Raw genomic sequence first — 18,268 nt, 5'->3', positions numbered from 1 at the left:
TTGGTAGAAGTGTAGTATGTTAAAATTGCATCTCCAGGGGCTTGAGAGGGGTCAAGGAGAGAGCTTCAGGGGAAAGGAGTGTGAGTGACTTAGACCAGGGGCAGAAAAACCAAATCAAACCTATTAAAACGTAAAGAAAATATAAACAAACAAGTTGAATGATGGAGTGCCGGGCATTCGATGATAAAATTAAGAGAGAGATCTCACCAGCCTTGATTTGATTCTTAGGGCCTGCTACGCCCTCGTTCAGACAAAAAAAGACGCACATCTCTCTACACGAGACTACACACCTCCTCTCTTACGAATCCCTTCTGCAGTCATTGTTTTTTCTTTTCCTTTCTGTCTTTCTTTTCTTTTTTTTTTAACCATGAAATGTAACAGGTGAAAAAGTAGTAGCCCCTCTTTTAGAAGGGTCCATCTGCTCTGTCCATGCACAGGAATGGCCTATGAAAATCGTCTGAGTCTCTGTCCCTTGTCTTGGTGTTTGCTGGTTTAAGAGTTGCTATCAGGGCCAACAACGTCTATACCGTCCCCTTACGCTGCCAAACCTCACAATCCGAAACACAATCCCATTCCAATCATCTGCACTGTTTCAAAGTACACTTTTAAATAAAAGTCGTTATTGCGAGTTTTTTTTTTCCCTCCTTTTTCTTTTCTTTTTTTACAATTCTGTGAAATTCTGTGACATAATCTCATCTTTTTTTTTTTTTTTGTTTGTTGATAAACTCCTCCTTTCCTCCCTATGACTGATTGATTATTTTATATATTTATATTTCCACAAGGAGTTCAGGCACAACTGCAAGTGTTCCACAGTGTGGAGAAGATTGCCATTTTAGTCAGTGCGCTGCCTCACAACAGCTCTGCAACGTTGTTACAACATAATGATATGTTTGAAGAGTCCCCCCCACTAATTTACACAATGATTCATCTTTTTTTTTTTTTTTGTATTTTCTTACATACTTCTATTCCTTTTAAAACAGGGAATGCTGAAAAAGAACACAAAAAAAAAAATAACCCTCTTGCGTCTCTCGGATTTTCTTTTGCCAATGTACATTTGTGGATATTTCTACAAGAGTACATGACAGGGGATTTGGGGGAAAGATTAACAAAAAAAAAAAAAAAAAAGAGAAACAAAAAAACAGAGAAAAGAAAACAAACAAAATAACAAATGACAAACACATGGTGGTAAGGTGGTTGGTTGATTTGATTGATTGATTGATTGATTGACTGAGTGACTGATTGATTGACTGATTGACTGACTTTCGGGAGCTGAATGACGTCGTCAAAGGAAGTGGTCATTCATCATTTTGATGAACTCTGGCAGCTTGGACCTGAAAGGGAAGAAGTGTGATTTAATGAGGCCATTGACAGCAGCATAACAGATTCACTGACAAACAGAGCACTAAAGACAAACTTAGAGGCATCCAAACCATGCTTACTGACGCTCACTGACAGTGACTAGCAACCATGCAAAGCGTTTGATTCTGATCGATGCTGGGATTTGACTTGTGGAATCTGAATTGCACGACTGCGTTAAGTAGATTACAACAAAATATATGCTGTATTTCAAGGATGTTTAAAATTCCTCTGTTAACACTTTGAGGCAGTGCCCTGAAGACACATGAAATACGGCCAAGATAACACTTTGGGGTTTTTGGACCAAAGCGCTAGATGTGAAAATTTGTACAGTAATGTAGAAATATTGTCTTATGTAACCACAGTTAGTCTAGCGATATGCCACCTAAAACACTGACCCAGCTAAGAACAGTGTTATCAACTTTAACTCTATTCAAAAAGCACACATACCGCACTGTTTATTCTTTGTCAAAAGAGTAACTGAGTAACACTGATTGAATAACAGTGACTTCATCCTCTTTAAAGAGAAATCTGTTGTAGTTCTATGCCAAGTTTCACTTCAATGGGTTTTATTTCGCATAACCTACTCTTATCAAATCACCACCAACACTCCAATCCAAGTTACCGTGGCAACACCACGACCTCTTGTGTTATAAAGGAGAGAGAGGAGATAGGTAAAAAATCTTTGTTTTTGTGTTGTTTGTTTAATTCACCTCATACCTTCAGGGGAAAAAAGGGAGTTGCCAGGAAGTCATTTTGCTTTATGTGGTTTGGAAGAGTCTAAGTTAACCTTCATCACTCAAACTGTTATACACCAAGTCACTCAGGACACTTAAAAATTAAAACCATAAAAAACCCACAAAGCATTAATGATTAATGATAAGACTAGTGTGTATAAAAATAAAACACAAACAAACAAACAAACAAACAAACAAAACAGTATGATAATAAAACTGTCCCCTTCTGTCCATTTCTCAAAAAATGAACAGAAATGAAATTCATATCGGGTGAAAACTGTGACTGCATTGTTATTAGAATCATTAAATTATGGGAAGTCGTCCTGTTACTGTGCAGTTCACACTGTAACCTGCTCGAGCCCGTACTGAATTATTGAGCTTCTGGCAAATATGCCAGTTGAAAAAAAAAAAGACATATTTTGCTTTCAACATATATTCCAGCTATGAAACGGCCTGAGAGTCATAAAATGCGCACTGAAAGGGTCTTGAAATTTAAAGAAATACTAGAAAGAGGAAAAAAAAAATCTAAATTCTACTCTAAAATGAAATATTAAAACAAAACAGCACACACATTACAGTAACACTTACTGCCAATCTGTTGTTAATATGTGCCCCGTGTTGAACAAATGGGTGAGAGACTTATACTTAAGCCCCATTGTTCTGTTACACTTGTCATCCACAAACGGCTTATCATAGCTTTTACAATGCACTTTCAGTCAACCTACAGGCTGTTTGTGTACGTGTGGGCATGTGTGGGGCATGTTTGTGTCTGGTAAGTTTTCTCACTACTGGTAATTTGTGTTGTAATTATGTTCTTAAGGCTCCATGTGTATGTTTTATTGTGAAAGAGTCATGGCGACTAATTGTTTAATTGTTACCGATAAAAAGCTTGAGAAGTCATTGTGGACGACAGATGGATCTTTACAGAACAATATTTTAACTTTTTTTTTTTTTTTCTTAACGTGCTGCATTGGATGCGTTTGAGAAACCAATTTGAGTTATTGAGCTTTTTTTTTTTTTTTTTTGGGATTAGATTACTGGCACAATGTGGTACACGTGAGCAACAGCAGATTAGTTTAAAGTGAAATATTCTGACCATTTAGGGGGGGTTGCTTTTTACATTTGTCCCATTGGATTGGAGGCGTCGCCCATGCTGTGGTGGGCCCCGCCCAAAGAAAGAGGGGGGCCGTCTGACGAGACTTTCTCTTCCTCCCTTCTCTTCAGACATGCAGCCTTTGGGTTCAGGTTCCTCTCTGCAGGATAGAAACACACACACACACACATACACACACACACACACGAGCGCGCGCGCGCACACACACACACACACACATACACACAGGCACACCCCACGTACAAACAATCAGTCAATCATACGGGTTTATGTGACTACTTAAGGCTGGGGTACGGTATGTTGTGGTTCTTACAAAGTCAATGGCCCGTGACTGTTTGAAGCTCAAAAGAGGGAAATTTCAGTTTCACAGAGCTGAGGCAGTGCCATCAAGTGGGGCAGAGGTGAAACTGCTTTAATACCGATTCAAAGTGTAACCTTTCACATGTAAACCTGAGGTCTACTGTACACATGCACAGCGGATGCACCTTTGTTTCTGAGCTGTGAGACCTATGTCTTAGAGCTATAAAGCTCTCTGCGTAAAACAGATGATGTCGCTGTGTTCAGGAAACTCTACATCACGGACTTGATACTGATAATCCTTTTTTTCCAGTTTAATAAGATCAGCTCTCTGATAAACCATCTTGAAAGGTTGACGTTTCTCAATCTTAGCGTTTCTTTCACCGGAGCCGGTCAAGACGTGGGGAGAGCGCACTTGCGTACGTACCTCGCACTTGCTGCTCAAGGCTCAGGATGACGGCCACAGCCTGGTGGAGGATGAGCAGTTTGGTCTGGGGCTTGTCGCTCTTCAGGTGAAGCTGCACCATGCGGCCCAGCTCTTTAAAAGCCTCGTTAATGTCGCGCACACGCAGGCGCTCCCGGGCGTTATTGGCCATTCGCCTCTCCCTCTCTCGCTCAATCTTCTGCTCTGGAGAAAGGTCCTCATCATCGTTGTTACTGTGGGGCGTGGAGAGAGAGAGAGAGAGAGAGAGAGAGAGAGAGAGAGAGAAAGAGAGAGGGAGACAGATCAGCTTACCTGTGAAATGCTGATGAGATGAACTGCTAGACTTATGGTAGCAGATACAGTGATTAAGTAAACTTGCGTCATATGTGAAATAAACTATGACAGTATATCAATTGGATGACAAAGTCACATAAATATACGAAGAGGTCCTTTTATAAACAAGCTTAATAACATTGACCATTAAAGAGAAAAATGGTTTGTAATGTCAACTGTAAATCATGCAACCGTTACACACCACAATCAAAACATCAATGCAGTTTGAAAAATCTCTGTGCGGTCCAATCCAAATTGGTCGAATTGATCATTCCAGGTGAAAATCCATAAAGCCTGTTAGCATTGTCGGCTCAGGCGTTTATCCTGGGAATGGGCGCACTTTGTGCGTTTGGGAATGTGAATAGGGTCCTACTCTCATGTGTGAAAGACAGCTAAAACCAGGCTCAAATCCCGGGGAGACTGCGGAATCACCCGACCTGTGCACGTGTTTACCAACACAACTCGTTCTGTGTGCGTGTATGTGCATGTGCAAAGAACGTACAAAGAACATGATGTATTACATCAGAGCAGTTTCGTGACATGTTTCCTCCAAAATTCAAATTAAGTTCCAAATACGTGTATGCAAAATTTCGGTTTCAATTTTTGCACCTTGCGGCGGGTTTCCGAGTTTTTTTTTTGTGTGTGTGTGTGTGTGCGTGTGTGTGTGTGTGTGTGTGTCTGTGTTCTCCATTTAGCTGTCCTTCATAGCACACTGTTCACTTCATCAAAATCCGCTGAGGGAGTTAAATGAAGCGAGCGCTGATGTTACAGTTTACCTAGATCTTGACCTATCAATAGCTTTGAGTTCCTTGCTGTCAGGATCTTCCTTCTTTGTGTCCAGAGGCTTGGCATCCTGCAGATTCTCATCTCCCTCATCCTCCGACTTTATCTCCGAACTCACAGACGAAGTGCTCTGGCCCTGCAGCCCGCTGGAGAGAGCTGAGAGAGAGAGAGAGAGAGAGAGAGAGAGAGATCAGAGGGAGAGGAAGAGGGGTTATAAAAATGTTGGGAGTATAAATTGTATTTTAGGCCATTTACTGGACATAGACATCATTTCCATGTACTTTGATGCTGAAGTGAGTTTATTTCAGTGATGCGAAAAACCACTTTTTCATTTAAACTGCTTTTAACAACTACTTTCAACCTTTTCAGTAATCAAATAAAAAATAAAACAGGGTTGTAAATGAAAAACAAACAGTAATATACTTAAAAAAGGAGGACAGTCCATAATGGTTACAAGAGCTATGTGCTTAGTGTGTGTATGTGTGTGAGTGTGTTTGTGGGTGAGTGAGCGTGTGTGTGAGAGAGAGAGAGAGCCTGTGTATTTGTAAATGCTTTATGTGTGTTTGAGGCTGAATACCAGCACTAGTTTGTCTACACGTTGTGTGCACTTGAGAGAGGGAACTGTGCGTATTTGCATGCAGGCGAGTGTCTGTCTGTGTGTGTGTGTGCATTGAGAAATGTTTGGCAAAAGCTCCAGCACAGCCTCTAAATTAGGGAAGAGATGCCTATTGAGAGTGCTGGGGTGAAAGGGGAGGTGCAGGGTAGGGGTGCGGGATTTTTGTGTGTGAGTGTGTGTGTGTGTGTGTATGGAGGGGGTGGGTCATGTCTTTGAATTCAAAGTTCTGTAAATCCCCTCTTCACCCCCCCTGCCCTTCGCCGAAAACAGGAGCACTATCGGGGAAAACACTGTCTCCATTGTTGGACGTCACTGTCAATACTGGCCTGCGTCCTTCTCCCTGTCACCATAAAACACTGCCCACTGTTCCTGCGCTTAGACGGAGAGCCCAGACTAGACACTCCCCTCTGTCTGGCCGTCACAACAACACTGGGCCTCTGCTCTGACCGTGTGTGTGTGTGTGTGTGTGTGTGTGTGTGTGTGTTTGAAAAGGGCCTCTTATACATCTCCTGACTTGTTTACGGAGGCCAGGCTGACTGAATGCCCTGTCTGCACCTCACAGTAACCAGACTTTGTCTTTTCTTTTGCTCCCTCTCTCTCTCTCTCTCTCTCTCTCTCTTTTTTGGAGTTGAACAAAGCGGCGTGTGTGTAATGAAGCGTGTAGACTGGAGCGTGGTCTTTAGAGGGGCTTGTAACGTGATGAGGTGGCAGAAAGAAAGAAAGAGAAAGACAGAGAGAGAGAGAGAGAGAGAGAGAGAGAGGGAGGAAAGAAAGAGTAAGAGAAAAAGGAGAGTGGGAGTGAAGGCTGAGGTTCTGACGGCTGGACAGAGTCGATAGGAGGTGAGGCAGAGGAGAGGAAGAGGAGGGGAAAAAAACCAACAAAACAAAACAAAACAAAAAAAAACAAAAGATCAATTCGGGAATGAGAGGCGGGAATTTGAGTGGGAGAGTATGAGCATCCTCTCTCTCTCTCTCTCTCTCTCTCTATTCCCCCCTCTCTCATCTTTCTCTCACTCTCTCTTTCAGCCCCTCAGTCAGCGTCCGTGCCCATACAGACTTTCTAATTGATTTCTCCACTCTCAGTCTCGCCTGGGCGGTTTGATCCGGTTAAGGCCAGAGACTTTCAACTGCTACGACGAGCCCTTTTTCACGCCTTCAGAGTTTGCCGGTTTCCAGGAAATGACATCGCTGGGAACAGTAGTGTGGCTAAATGACTCCAGTCAAATCAGCCTGTACACTCCTGTCCTATAAAGTGTGAGAGCAGAGGCCACTCTGCCCCCAGGACCCAGTCAGAATACATACAGAAAAATGAATCAAATGAGTCATGGACGCTTAACGAGGAGAAAAGCTTTGAATAACTTAATCCTTCTGCCTGACAGAGGCCTTTTTTAAACACATTAACATGGCCCGGAAAGGGGACCGGCGTTAACAGGGGTTAAGTCATCACGCCTAAATTGACTCTTAAAAGTCTCATATCATTGTCCTTCAACCGGTTTCAGATTTTCCGAAAAACAATTTTTTAAAACTTGCAAATGCAGACCTCCTTCCATTCGCCACCTACGTGCACAAAAGCCTTTAGTAACACTCAAAACTCATAACTCTTGGAGGGAAAAAAAAAAAAACCCACAATCCCTGCACCATTAAACCCTTATTGCTTCCTTCTGCCAGTAATTCACAAATAATATTTTGATATACAGTATATTATTTATGGTGTTCGAGCCTCTGCTGAAAGTAGGATAATACATTGGTCTTAGCTTCTATATCACCCTGTTTAGTTTTATGGTAGTCAGCACCTCCTTTGCCGTTTGGCCTGGACTTACCAGGGATTTGTTGCCAAGGAGGTAATTTTCAGAGTGGTGTATTCGCCCCTTTAAATAGCCCCGAGGCTAATTTGCCTCACTGCATAAGTCATTTGCAATTTCCTTGAACATATTCATATTTAAAATGTACTGTGTGAGTTCTCCTAAAAGTCTTAATTACTTTCACATTAAACTTGAAGCTTGCCAAATACACTGATGTATAAGCTGGCACACGGCTGGAGAAGTTGAAATGACAGTTCTGCTTTCATAGTTGCAGTGTGTTTGGCGCTGTATGAAAAGTTGCGATAGGCGTACTGAGACGCATATTGCATTCATATTTTTTTTTGTTGTTCTATTACAGCTTTAACCTGCTTAAATCCCGTTGGACGGATCGCACATTTTGTATTACCGATTGATGTGTTTTGCATACGCGTCTGATCGAAGGTGATTTTGTGTTGCGCGGTAAAATAGCTGGAAAGGTGATATTGTTTTTTCTCTCTCTGTCCGTGACACGCGTGTGTGTAAACCACAGCGCGTTTTATTTGAAGCGTATTTGCCGCAGTGTGTGAGAGGTTTTTCCGTGGTGCTTGCAGTAAGGTGTGGCATCCGTTTGCTGCTGTTGTTGTTGTGAAATGGAGGCTGGCAGGGAGAATGCTGGCACCATGCCCATGGCAGTGCCCACGTGATGCCAGCCTGCAAAGCTCACTCACCACGGTAGGGGTCTGGCTGGCTTAAGTCGGGCGAGGTGGCGGACTGGACGGGCAGCTGAGGGACTGGCACTTGGTTTGGCACAATGGGATGGCTGCTACGTAAACCCACGCCATCCTCACGATGAGCACCCACCTAGACAGAGAGAGAGAGGGAGAGAGAGAGAGAGAGAGAGAGAGAGAGAGAGAGGGGGGGAGAGCGATGGAAATTAGAACTAGACCCTCGGACGAAAAGAAAACACACAGATACATAAACACCCCAGGCACACGTCTTAAGAATTTCTGCAATGCTGAACGATTTTCAGTACAAGCTGATGCAAACGGACAAGCAGACCACTCCAGCGCTCTTCAGGTAACTCCAGTTTGAGCCTAAATCATTCTCTGTCAGTCAGTGTGTACCGGCTCTGACCTACAGAGGGCGCCCTCCCCCTGTGGATGTCTCAGAACGCTGCTGCACCTCAACACACCTCCATTTCTCTCCATCCCTTCTTCCTCCTTTCCTTCTTTTGCTTGTGACAAACACAGAGGAGCTGCTCAGGCAGGTAAAATACAAAATGATCTCCCAGGGTGCCTCTGCAGAGTGCGCTGATTCACATCCATCTGTCTTCCATCATGTCCGCCAACACAACTGACAATTATCTTAATGCCCATATGTTTAATTGTGGGCTTCCTAATTCCCCCGACAGAATCTGGAGATACAGCAGGAATTGTGATTTGGCACAAGTTTTTTTCCTCTCTCTCTCTCTCTCTCTCTCTCTCTCCCTTTCTCTTTTTTTTCATTTTAGGAATAGATTTGGAGAACCTGCCTTCTTTCTCTCTCTCTTTCTCTCTCTCTCTCTCTCTCTGTAATTCCAGCTAAGCCTGTGACAGTGCAGCTCTGGGATGTCACTGACGCCTCCCCGGCTTGATGCAAATATCAGAAAATGTCGAACGGCTTTGCAGGAACAGACAGAACATTCCAAGCCGGCATTTGTTTGCTCGTCTTTCATCACGGTGCAACCTCCAAATGCAGAATGGCACCCTCCTGGCTGCAGATATAAGGGGTTGGCGTACATATTTAATAAAGGCTTTATATTTAAAAACTAAACTAAATTAGTATCGTGATGCGCGGGCTCGCTGGGGATACGGGATCCCAGTGTAGCCCTGTCATCCTTGCCATTGTTAATCAGGGGGAAGGCGCCTCACACAGCTCTGTTCCACTGATTATGCAGAGAGGAGAGAAGGCACCCAGTTTCTGGGTCAGAGTCGCTTTCCTCTCCTCTAACTTCCTGAAAGAGAGAGAGAGAGAGAGAGAGAGAGAGAGAAAGAGAGCACAGACTCTCTGATGACTACTGTATGTAGTCGTGTTTTTTTAATCACTTTCTCGCTTTCTTTGAATTTTCTGGCGCGCTAGAATTTCGCTCAAAAAAAAGGACACAGACAACATGCTGTGTTAAAATTTTTTCAAGAGTACGCGTACAGTAGAAAGAAAACCCTAGTTTGTTATACGAACTCGAGCTGGAGCCCCCACCTTCCTCCGGGCTGGGCTAATGGCATGCTAACCGTCACCTATATGGACGGCGAAACTTTCAAGCAAGAGAGCACGAACCTGCTCTGCGCTCAACTGGAGAATAAGGACCCAGACTCATGGCAGACAGCATCTCACAGCCAGAGCGCTATATCACATGCCACGGTGGCCGATTGGAAAAGAAAGGGGGAGAAAAAAGAGAGAGGGAGGGTGGCCACAAAAAAGAAAAAGAAAAAAAAAAAAAATAGAAAAAGGAAAGCGGCATGCAGGACTGAGCTGAATATTACTGAATCAGAAGATGGAGAGTGCTGGATAGCTTGGCGTTAGCTTTCAGCGGGCTACCTCCCGATCCTCGCACTGGCAACATCTGAATATGTTTTTACAGCATGAAATTACAAAGCTGTTTAGACATGGGAAGCCATGTTAGGCCATGCCTCACATCAGTGAGACAATCAGCCAGAGAATTAGAAGGCTACTTAAGACCTCAGCATTCACAAAGGCAAAGAGAGAAAGAAAGGGAGCGAGAGAGAGAGAGAGAGAGAGAGAGAGAGAGAGAAATTTAGAAAAGCAAAAAGAGCATCATTTCTGGGAAAAACGTGGGTCATGCAGAGGCAGTAGTCTGTCACATTTAGGTTAATTTCACGCCTTTAGTACGGAATCACATGGGATGAAAAAAACAAAAAACAAAAACAAAAAAACAACGAAAAACCCCTACGGACTCAAAATAACGTCCTGTTCTCACCCTATCAGTTATCCTTTCTTGTTCCCAATGACTCTGATGCCCTCCCCAAAAAAGCTCCTAAGCCTCTGAGACCATCAAACCGGGGTGGTCCCCGACATAGGACAACTTTGGTGAAAAATGGTGGGGCTCCATGGGCCTATAAAAGGACCGCTCAGGCATGAGCTATACGAGATCTGTTTTTTAACCCCCCCCCTTAAGAAATTCAGAAACCTCGTTGCACCCACGGACCACTTTCAAAGGGAAGAGGAAATTGCTTCCTCATGACTTTACTGTAATAAACAAGGCCATTACTGAACAAATGCCATCAAAACTCGTGCGTCAGTCAGACCTTTGGGCGATTAAAGATGAAATGTGAGGTTCCTACATTGCTACAATGTAATGAAAGCCAATGTGCCCCCTCTATAATACCCACATTACCTTGCAAACGGCACTCCGCTACCAGTATGTTTAAGCGGCTGCAATGGAGTGGTTCCATATGCAGGCTTGTGCTTGGTGCATTAGTGGTCATTAACATGGCACAGCAGCCAAAAACTTAAAGTGTAAATGAAAGTATTAGAGCCATCACTCAATTAGGACCATATGGAGACAAGGCCGCTTATTACAATAACATGGGCAGAGGAATGAGAGCGAGAACAAAGCAGAAAACTGCAGCTCCACTGTCGAGGTCTAACCTGTCGCACCTGAGCTACTTCACCCAACTCCACACTGTCTGCAGGTGGCAACTCAAGTTATTAAATACTGCAGTAATGAACAAAATACTAACATCCTAAAAATCTATAAACTATTATATACACAACAAATTCAACTTTTAATGTGTCCTTAGAACAACAGCGTTAACAGAACATATGGATAAATGGAAACTTGTTATTGCACATATGCATATAACAAGATTATTGAGGAAAATACAAAATACTTGTGTGAACAATATCTGAAAAACTCCAAGTCCCATTTTCATGGTTTTGTGATAGCGGTTTGACAATGAATTCCCACATAAAGATATATACTAAACACAATGACATGTAATCAGTGGATCAAAGTGAGTCTGACACACAAAGCCCATTGTGTGTGTGTGTGTGTGTGTATATGTGTGCGTGTTCAATTCTAAGGTCACTGGCCAAATCAAGATCCTATCCATCAGAGCTCTATACAATAGACTGACAAATTTATGACCCTTAAAATAGCCCATTTCTTGCAAACAATTGAAAGTGCGGAACAAAAGCGGAGGGGGAAAAAAAACACGAGAGGAAGAAAAAGAAAAAAAAAAAGCGGGAAAAAAAAGAGGCATCACTTAAAGAGAACGGTTTACATTAGTCTGAATGGTTGGAACAAATGAACTTCCTCTGTGGGTTGAGAAAAATAGAAGTGCTGGCGGACTTCTCACACAATGCCGTATTTATCAGGGGTGTCAGGACCTGGAGTGAGCTTACAATCAACGAGGTCACGGCGTGAAGTGGTGAGCCATACTCTCCATTTCCTCTTAGATGAGAGGGGAGCGTATGTGTGTGTGTGTGTGTGTGTGTGTGTGTGTACGTGTTTAGGGGCAAGGTGAGGACGGGGGTGGGATCAGATTTTTTGGGGGGAAACGCACACCTGGCAGCACTCTGGTATTGTTCCCCGTGACAGCATTCTGACCAAGTCCCACGTGTTGTGTTAAAGACGTTACTCCAACAGGCTGGAGTCAAAAACACACCAATCTGAAGTCTTAATTCAGAGAATGAGTCATGAAACTGGAACAACAACTTTAAGCATATCTCAAATATCCACGGCTAATTGGTAAACAAGCTGTAAACAAAATTTGTTTGTGAAGATAGAGGTATTTGCATAAGTGTGCAATTGCTTCAGTATTTGAGTGCGTGACTGAGTCTGTGTGTTTGTTTCTTGTGAGTGTATGTGTGTATGGGGGGCTGTATTTCAATCTCTCTATGGTCCTATAATGTTGTGAATGGATTTTACTCTCACAGTGAAGTCACTGAAGGCTCACGGGGCCTTGTTTTCTGTCACAGCTCTGCTATGTCTCTCAGCTTCAGTCAAGACAGGGCATTTCTTTCCCATGATTTCATTAACTTACTGCAGATTACCTCTCTCCCTCTCTTTCTCTCTCTCTCTCTCTCTTTCTCTCTCTCCCCCTCCCTCTCTCTCTCTCTCTCTCTCTCTCTCTCCCGGTCCCTCTCCTCTCCCTCCTCTCTACACACAGCTGTTCATTCCATGGTCTCTGGCAGAAAGATCTGTGTCGGATGTCTTCTGCATGACTATTAGCTGTGATTTTCATGTTTCATGTCTAAGTTGTTCCGCAACAAAAGCAAGCCTGATTACATTAAAGATTAGCGGAGAATATGCTTTTTAATTTGCACTTTTCAGACGCTGGGGTTTTGACCCCTCTCTGAAAGCTCATATCGCATAGAGGCTCCTCTAAAAGAGCTTTAATGGCGATCCAGAGCTTATATGCTTTAGCAGATGAATCGCCTTCAGATAAACTGAGCCTAACCTTGACGTGAGAGTACTGATTTAGCCTTCTGCACGATTCAAACCATGTTTCTTTGATAATCTGTAGTAAGTACTGAGATGAAATATGGACGTGACTCATCCCAGACACTAGGGGGAGCACCAAGGCCACAAGGAAATACATTCTGTTCAGACACTTATGGAAAGAGTGATCACAAAGCTGGTCTCTGTGAGGCAGCCGTTTCCACGGCGATGAGAGAACGGAGTCGACACGGTAATGAGGGGCCAGAATAGCATGTCTTTGTGCGTCTCAGACATACACACACACACACACACACATGAACTCGTACACACATACACATACAGCTTAATTGCACATACCACTTCCTGTGTTTTAGTCACGGACAAGTATTTGCACACCCCCTCAGAGTTTCCCCTAAGCAATCACTGTGGCCAAAACCGCCATTTTCTTAAGGCAAAAAAAAGTGTAATGCCCGTTTGTGGCTTTGCTTTAATTTTCATCAGCACCTGGTTCTCAATCTTTTGCCACTGAGTTTAGAAGACACATGGTATTATATGTGCACATTCCATGATGCCGAGATCCTGCCACTCACAGTTCAAATGGAGAAAGATTCCTGATAGCGTAAAGTGTTTTACACTCGCAGGCCTTTTGAGTAAATGTGATATTTAAAGTAATCCAACCAAATGTATTTGAGATATGGCTGAAAACAACAGTGATACTATACACTACAGCAAAAGAATTATTACGTGAAATTGAGAATACTTTAGTGAAGACACTGTTTCACTAGGTGCAGGACAAAGCTGTAGATATAAACGTTACATGTGAAGCAATCTGCTTAAAGAAAAGTAGGCTAAATCTCCGACCTGCAGTCTAAAGCAGCGAAAATGAAGTGACTTTTCACATGTTCTTCAATGAAAGATTCATGACAATCAATCTACCCCATCATCCATCACTTTCTCTCACTTCCTTACTCCGGACCAGCTATACATCTCAAACTCTCTTTCCATTCTCTCATCCCTCCCCTGTTTCATTTCTTCACTTTCCATCTCTCCCTCCATCTCCTCGTCCCTTCTCTTTTGCCGTGTGGCAGCGGAGCAGGGGTTTACGCTGCCCACTGTACCACCCTGGGACTCTGAATCCCAACTGCATCATTTAAACACCTAAAATACCGTCCAAACTCCAAATCACCTCTTGCTTTTTCTGAGATCTAGAATCCAAATTTCTCCCCCCCCCCCCCCCCCCCCCCACCACCGCCCCCTTCATTCTCTATCCTTTCCTTTCAAAGTGAGGGAAGGTTAGCTCGCTTTTAAAAGGCCATGGATCTGATGGCTTTTTGACCACAATCTGCTCTCTCCAGAAGATTTAGTCCAGCTTAGGGTCTATTTATTCCAAAAGGAGACAATTTTAAAAGGTATTACTCAATCTTTTTTAAGCTCTAATGCTTCAATCTCCCCATTTCTAACAGAAGTCCATCCATTTAACCTGCTTAGATGAACACTCAGCCCCACTGAACTGCTGATAAGTGTTTAAAGATTAGTCCATGATAACTCACCTACTCCAGGCAGAGCACAGAGATAATGAGTGTGTGTGTGTGTGTGTGTGTGTGTGTGAGAGAGAGAGAGAGAGAGAGAGTTTAGATGTATATGTGCAAAATATGAGCAGAGCAGGCATAAAATTTGTGTAAATAAGTGTGTGTGAGAGAGTGTGAGGAGGGTCTATTTGTATAAATCTGTGTTTTTGTGTGTATATGTGTGTGTGTGTGTGTTGTTTTAAGGATGGATATTGCTGGTAGTCCTAAATGGGATGTTATTAATGTGTCTCTGAATCATTATATCAGGACTGACGGCTATTACTGAAAGAGCTTTAAGAAGTGAAAAGCCGGCGGTTCTTTCACATGCTGCTCTAGATTATTCTACGTAAGACCTCTAAAAGAACGACTGGAATGTTCTAAACAGCATGCAGGACGGGGGGTTGCAGGCAGCTGCCTCTTCTTCTCAAACTTGAACCCAAACACCAGTCTACTTCTCTAGACCGTCCTACCCCCTACTACAGACGCCTACGCTGACCCCCCCCCCACCCCCTCGCCCCTTCCCTCTCGGTTCTGTTGCTCTGTGCCACATCATGGTAGCACCTGCTTTAGAGATGACCTCAGTCTCTCATCCCCTGACTCTACGGGCTGTAGGAAAGCAGCGCTGCAAATACGATACAGCTGTGGCTGGAGAGAGGGGAGAAGAGAGAGGAGGAGAGAAGAAGGGGGGAAGGAGGTGGTGCTTCTGGGAGTGATAAGGAGGAATGCAGCCAGTATATGTGTGTGTGTGTGTGTGTGTGTGTGTGTGTGTGTGTGTGTGTGTGTGTGTGTGTGTGTGTGTGTGTTTGCCCTGGAAATTTCAACCAGGTGACCACTTCCCACAGCCCAATAACAGTCTACTAAGATCAACATAAAGTGTAGAAAGTGAGAGAGAGAGAGAGAGAGAGAGAAAGAGAGAGAGAGAGTTCCTCTTCGGAACATATTTTCAAGACTTAAATTTAGATGAAAGGGTGAAAGAAGAAAAGGAAGAAAATGAAAGAAAGAAAAAAAGAAACACCACGCTGATTATTAAATCTACAGCGTAAACGTAAAGAAAAACATACACCCCTTTTGACCGCAGATATAAAAAGCAAATGGAAAGAAAAAGAGCGAGTGAGCTCACTTTTTGTTTTTCTCAGGGTACGAAGAGAGAAATCAGTGTATAAATGTCATCTTTTCCCCTCTCTCTTGTTTTTTTCCCCTTCTCTCTCTCTCTCTCTCTCTCTCTCTCTAGGTTGGGATGGGGGGGAGCAGGGTGTGAATCAGTGAGGAGAATAGCAGATGGTTGAATGAGAATTAAATGCAGTAATCAGTGGAAGCCTGTGGGGTGCTGTGGCAAATATCACTGCTGATTCCCCACACTACAGTAATGTAAGACCTCACTCTGCTCGACTTACACATGCACAAACGCAGGCGTGCGCGCCCGCACACACATGCACACACACACACACACACGCGCACACACACACACAGAATGAATGCAAACAACTGCCCCCCCCCTCCCCCCTCAGCACATGTCAAACAAGTTCTCAAACTCTTTCTCTTTCTTTCTTTCTCTCTCTCTTTCTCTCTCCCCCTCCCTCTCTCTACTCTAGTGTTCAGAATAATGTCAAGTTCTAAATGTGCTTTCTGTTCTTCAGGACCCTGAACGCTTTCTACAACAAGACGTCCAAATCTAAACCCACATTAAGTCTCTTGTTTTCTTTGGTTCCAGAGTGAAGTGGTGGTAGGTAAATAAATAAAAGAGTCTGGCTGGGTGAAAGCCTTCACTAAGATATAGAGCAGAAACACAGAGTTGCTGTACTTGACTGACAGCTCACCTCTCTGTGTGCAATGACTCAATCGCCTGCCTAGAATCAAAGAGTCCTTCAGGGGCCCCCGCTAAAAAACGCCTGCATTTATTCAGAGTGGCAGCTCTAGTATTTACTCACATTAAGAAAACAGCCCCGTTAACACTGGAAAACATGCAAACAGCCACCTCTTCCCTCCAGGAGGTGGAAACACAAATAAATAAATAATAACTTCATTACAGGGTCACCATTTTCTCCCTTCGTACAATGAGCCAATTTTGAGAGGACAAGTTAGCAAGAGATTTTTAAAGCTGTGCTACACTTTCAGAGTGGAACTGGACTGACTGGAAATATAACATTAGTTTTGACACATTCCATAAGATCTTTGTAAAACAGTGAATTTGACTGAGAGCGAATTCACTGGGAACAGGATTTGGAGATGTGATGGGGACAGTGTGTGCCTGAGTGCGTGTGTAAGTATGTATGTGTGCGTGAGAACGGCTTGATTGGTTTCAGTGACTCAAGATCTCTCTCTCTCTCTCTCTCTCTCTCTCTCTCTGGGCGGGCTCTTCTAGTCCGCCTTAAAAAGGTGTACCTTATTCACACGGCAGCTTAGCCCCAGAACCCTCCCAAATGCACAGACACTCTCTGTTCTTCTGTCTGCATTTCACTGTTTGTATGAGGCTCAGCACATACATCATGTATCCGTTTTTTTTTTCCCAATTGTGTTTGCTACATATAAGCCTTGCATCATTTATGTATGTTTGCAAATGAATACAGTATATCGTTGTGTTTGTGTGTGTTGACATGTCAATGAGAGAGTGTATCTAAGCTTGTGTGTGTGTGTGTGTGTGTGTCTGTTCCGTGTTGGTTTCCTCAGTGTGTGAGAATGTGCTCTGGAGTATTTGTGTGTGTATATTCCAAAAAGGCCTTAGCCTCCTGCTCATCTCCATGTGTTTCCTCTCTCTCTCTCTCTCTCTCCTTCTCTCTCTCTCTCTCTCCCTCTCTCTCTCTCTCTTTCTTTCTCTTTCTCTCTCTCTGCCTCCCACTGCTCCTTTATTCTCCACAGCTGCCTTTATGGCTTGTTTCAAGTATAAAAAAACAAAACAATCTTAAATATGGAAAAGATTACCAGCATCTTCCTTGATGTTTTGAAGTCTCTCTCTCTCTCTCTCTCCCTCTCTCTCTCTCTCTCTCTTATGCTGTCTCTCTCTCTTATGCTGTCTCCCTCTCTCTCTCATCCTTGTCCTTCTCATGAAGTGGAATACATCAGTGTCCAGAGCCTGGAGCTGCCTGAGGTTCAGAGTCATTTCCTGTATTTAGTCCTGGTCTGTCTGTTTCTGGCCATGCGCACTGGCCAGGTCATTCCTACCATGACCTCCCACAATTCCTTGGCCCCTGCCATGCCATGTAACAAGTGCCCAGAGAGTATTAGAGGAGGATACAAATACCAGGAATCTAAGTCTCCAGAGAAAGAAGGGAAGAGAGGAATGGATATGGTGAAAGAAATAGTGATAGGAAAAGAGACAGAGAGAGAGACAGAGAGAGAGAGAGAGAGAGAGAGAGTGAGATAGGTCCCATTTGAATTGCATCAACACTGCACATTCCCCAGACATTCTCCACACACATGTGTTAGTCGTCAATCTCCCAGGGTGTGTGGTTGTGTGTATGTGTGTGTGTGTGTATGCGCATTTCTTCTTCTTCTTCTCTCTCTCTTCCTGTCTCTCCTTCACTCCCTTTCCTTCTCTGTCTCTAAAGTGTCTAACAGTCCAGTGGTTTTCCACATAATCTACTACATCTAGCATAACCAGGTCAAAACAAGTCAATATCAGCACTAACAACAGAGGAGGTCACAATAGCCTTTGTCTATTGTCTTAACTTGACTTATTTACAATGGCCACAGAACCTGAGACAGATCCAATTAACACAATGCTCAAAAAAAACCCCCCAAAAAAACTGCTGCCCTCATCAAACAGAAACACGGAGGCACCTGCGAACAGCACGAGCGGTGAATCAGAACAGCCGCATGAAA

At 43.5% G+C, this 18,268-nt stretch overlaps 1 protein-coding gene across 3 annotated transcripts in view; it reads right to left on the bottom strand.

Moving 5' to 3' along the window:
* Window positions 1-1,264: 1,264 nt before the first annotated feature.
* tcf4 (transcription factor 4) overlaps window positions 1,265-18,268 on the bottom strand; it is a 147,505-nt gene continuing 130,501 nt past the window's right edge. For 2 of the 3 annotated variants that reach the window (XM_030767015.1, XM_030767016.1), the window contains 5 exons: window positions 8,170-8,302; window positions 5,038-5,200; window positions 3,932-4,161; window positions 3,190-3,346; window positions 1,265-1,331 (listed from right to left, as the gene is read on the bottom strand). In XM_030767015.1, coding sequence (XP_030622875.1) covers window positions 3,210-3,346; window positions 3,932-4,161; window positions 5,038-5,200; window positions 8,170-8,302 — 663 coding nt within the window. In that variant the 3' untranslated portion in view covers window positions 1,265-1,331; window positions 3,190-3,209. The remainder of the gene's footprint in view (window positions 1,332-3,189; window positions 3,347-3,931; window positions 4,162-5,037; window positions 5,201-8,169; window positions 8,303-18,268) is intronic. The other variant, XM_030767017.1, reaches the window with a different exon arrangement.

Source organism: Chanos chanos, chromosome 3 (assembly GCF_902362185.1).
Source record: "Chanos chanos chromosome 3, fChaCha1.1, whole genome shotgun sequence".
Taxonomy (NCBI): domain Eukaryota; kingdom Metazoa; phylum Chordata; class Actinopteri; order Gonorynchiformes; family Chanidae; genus Chanos; species Chanos chanos.
The sequence above is the reverse complement of the archived record's forward strand: the minus strand, read 5'-3'. Positions and strand labels throughout refer to the sequence as shown.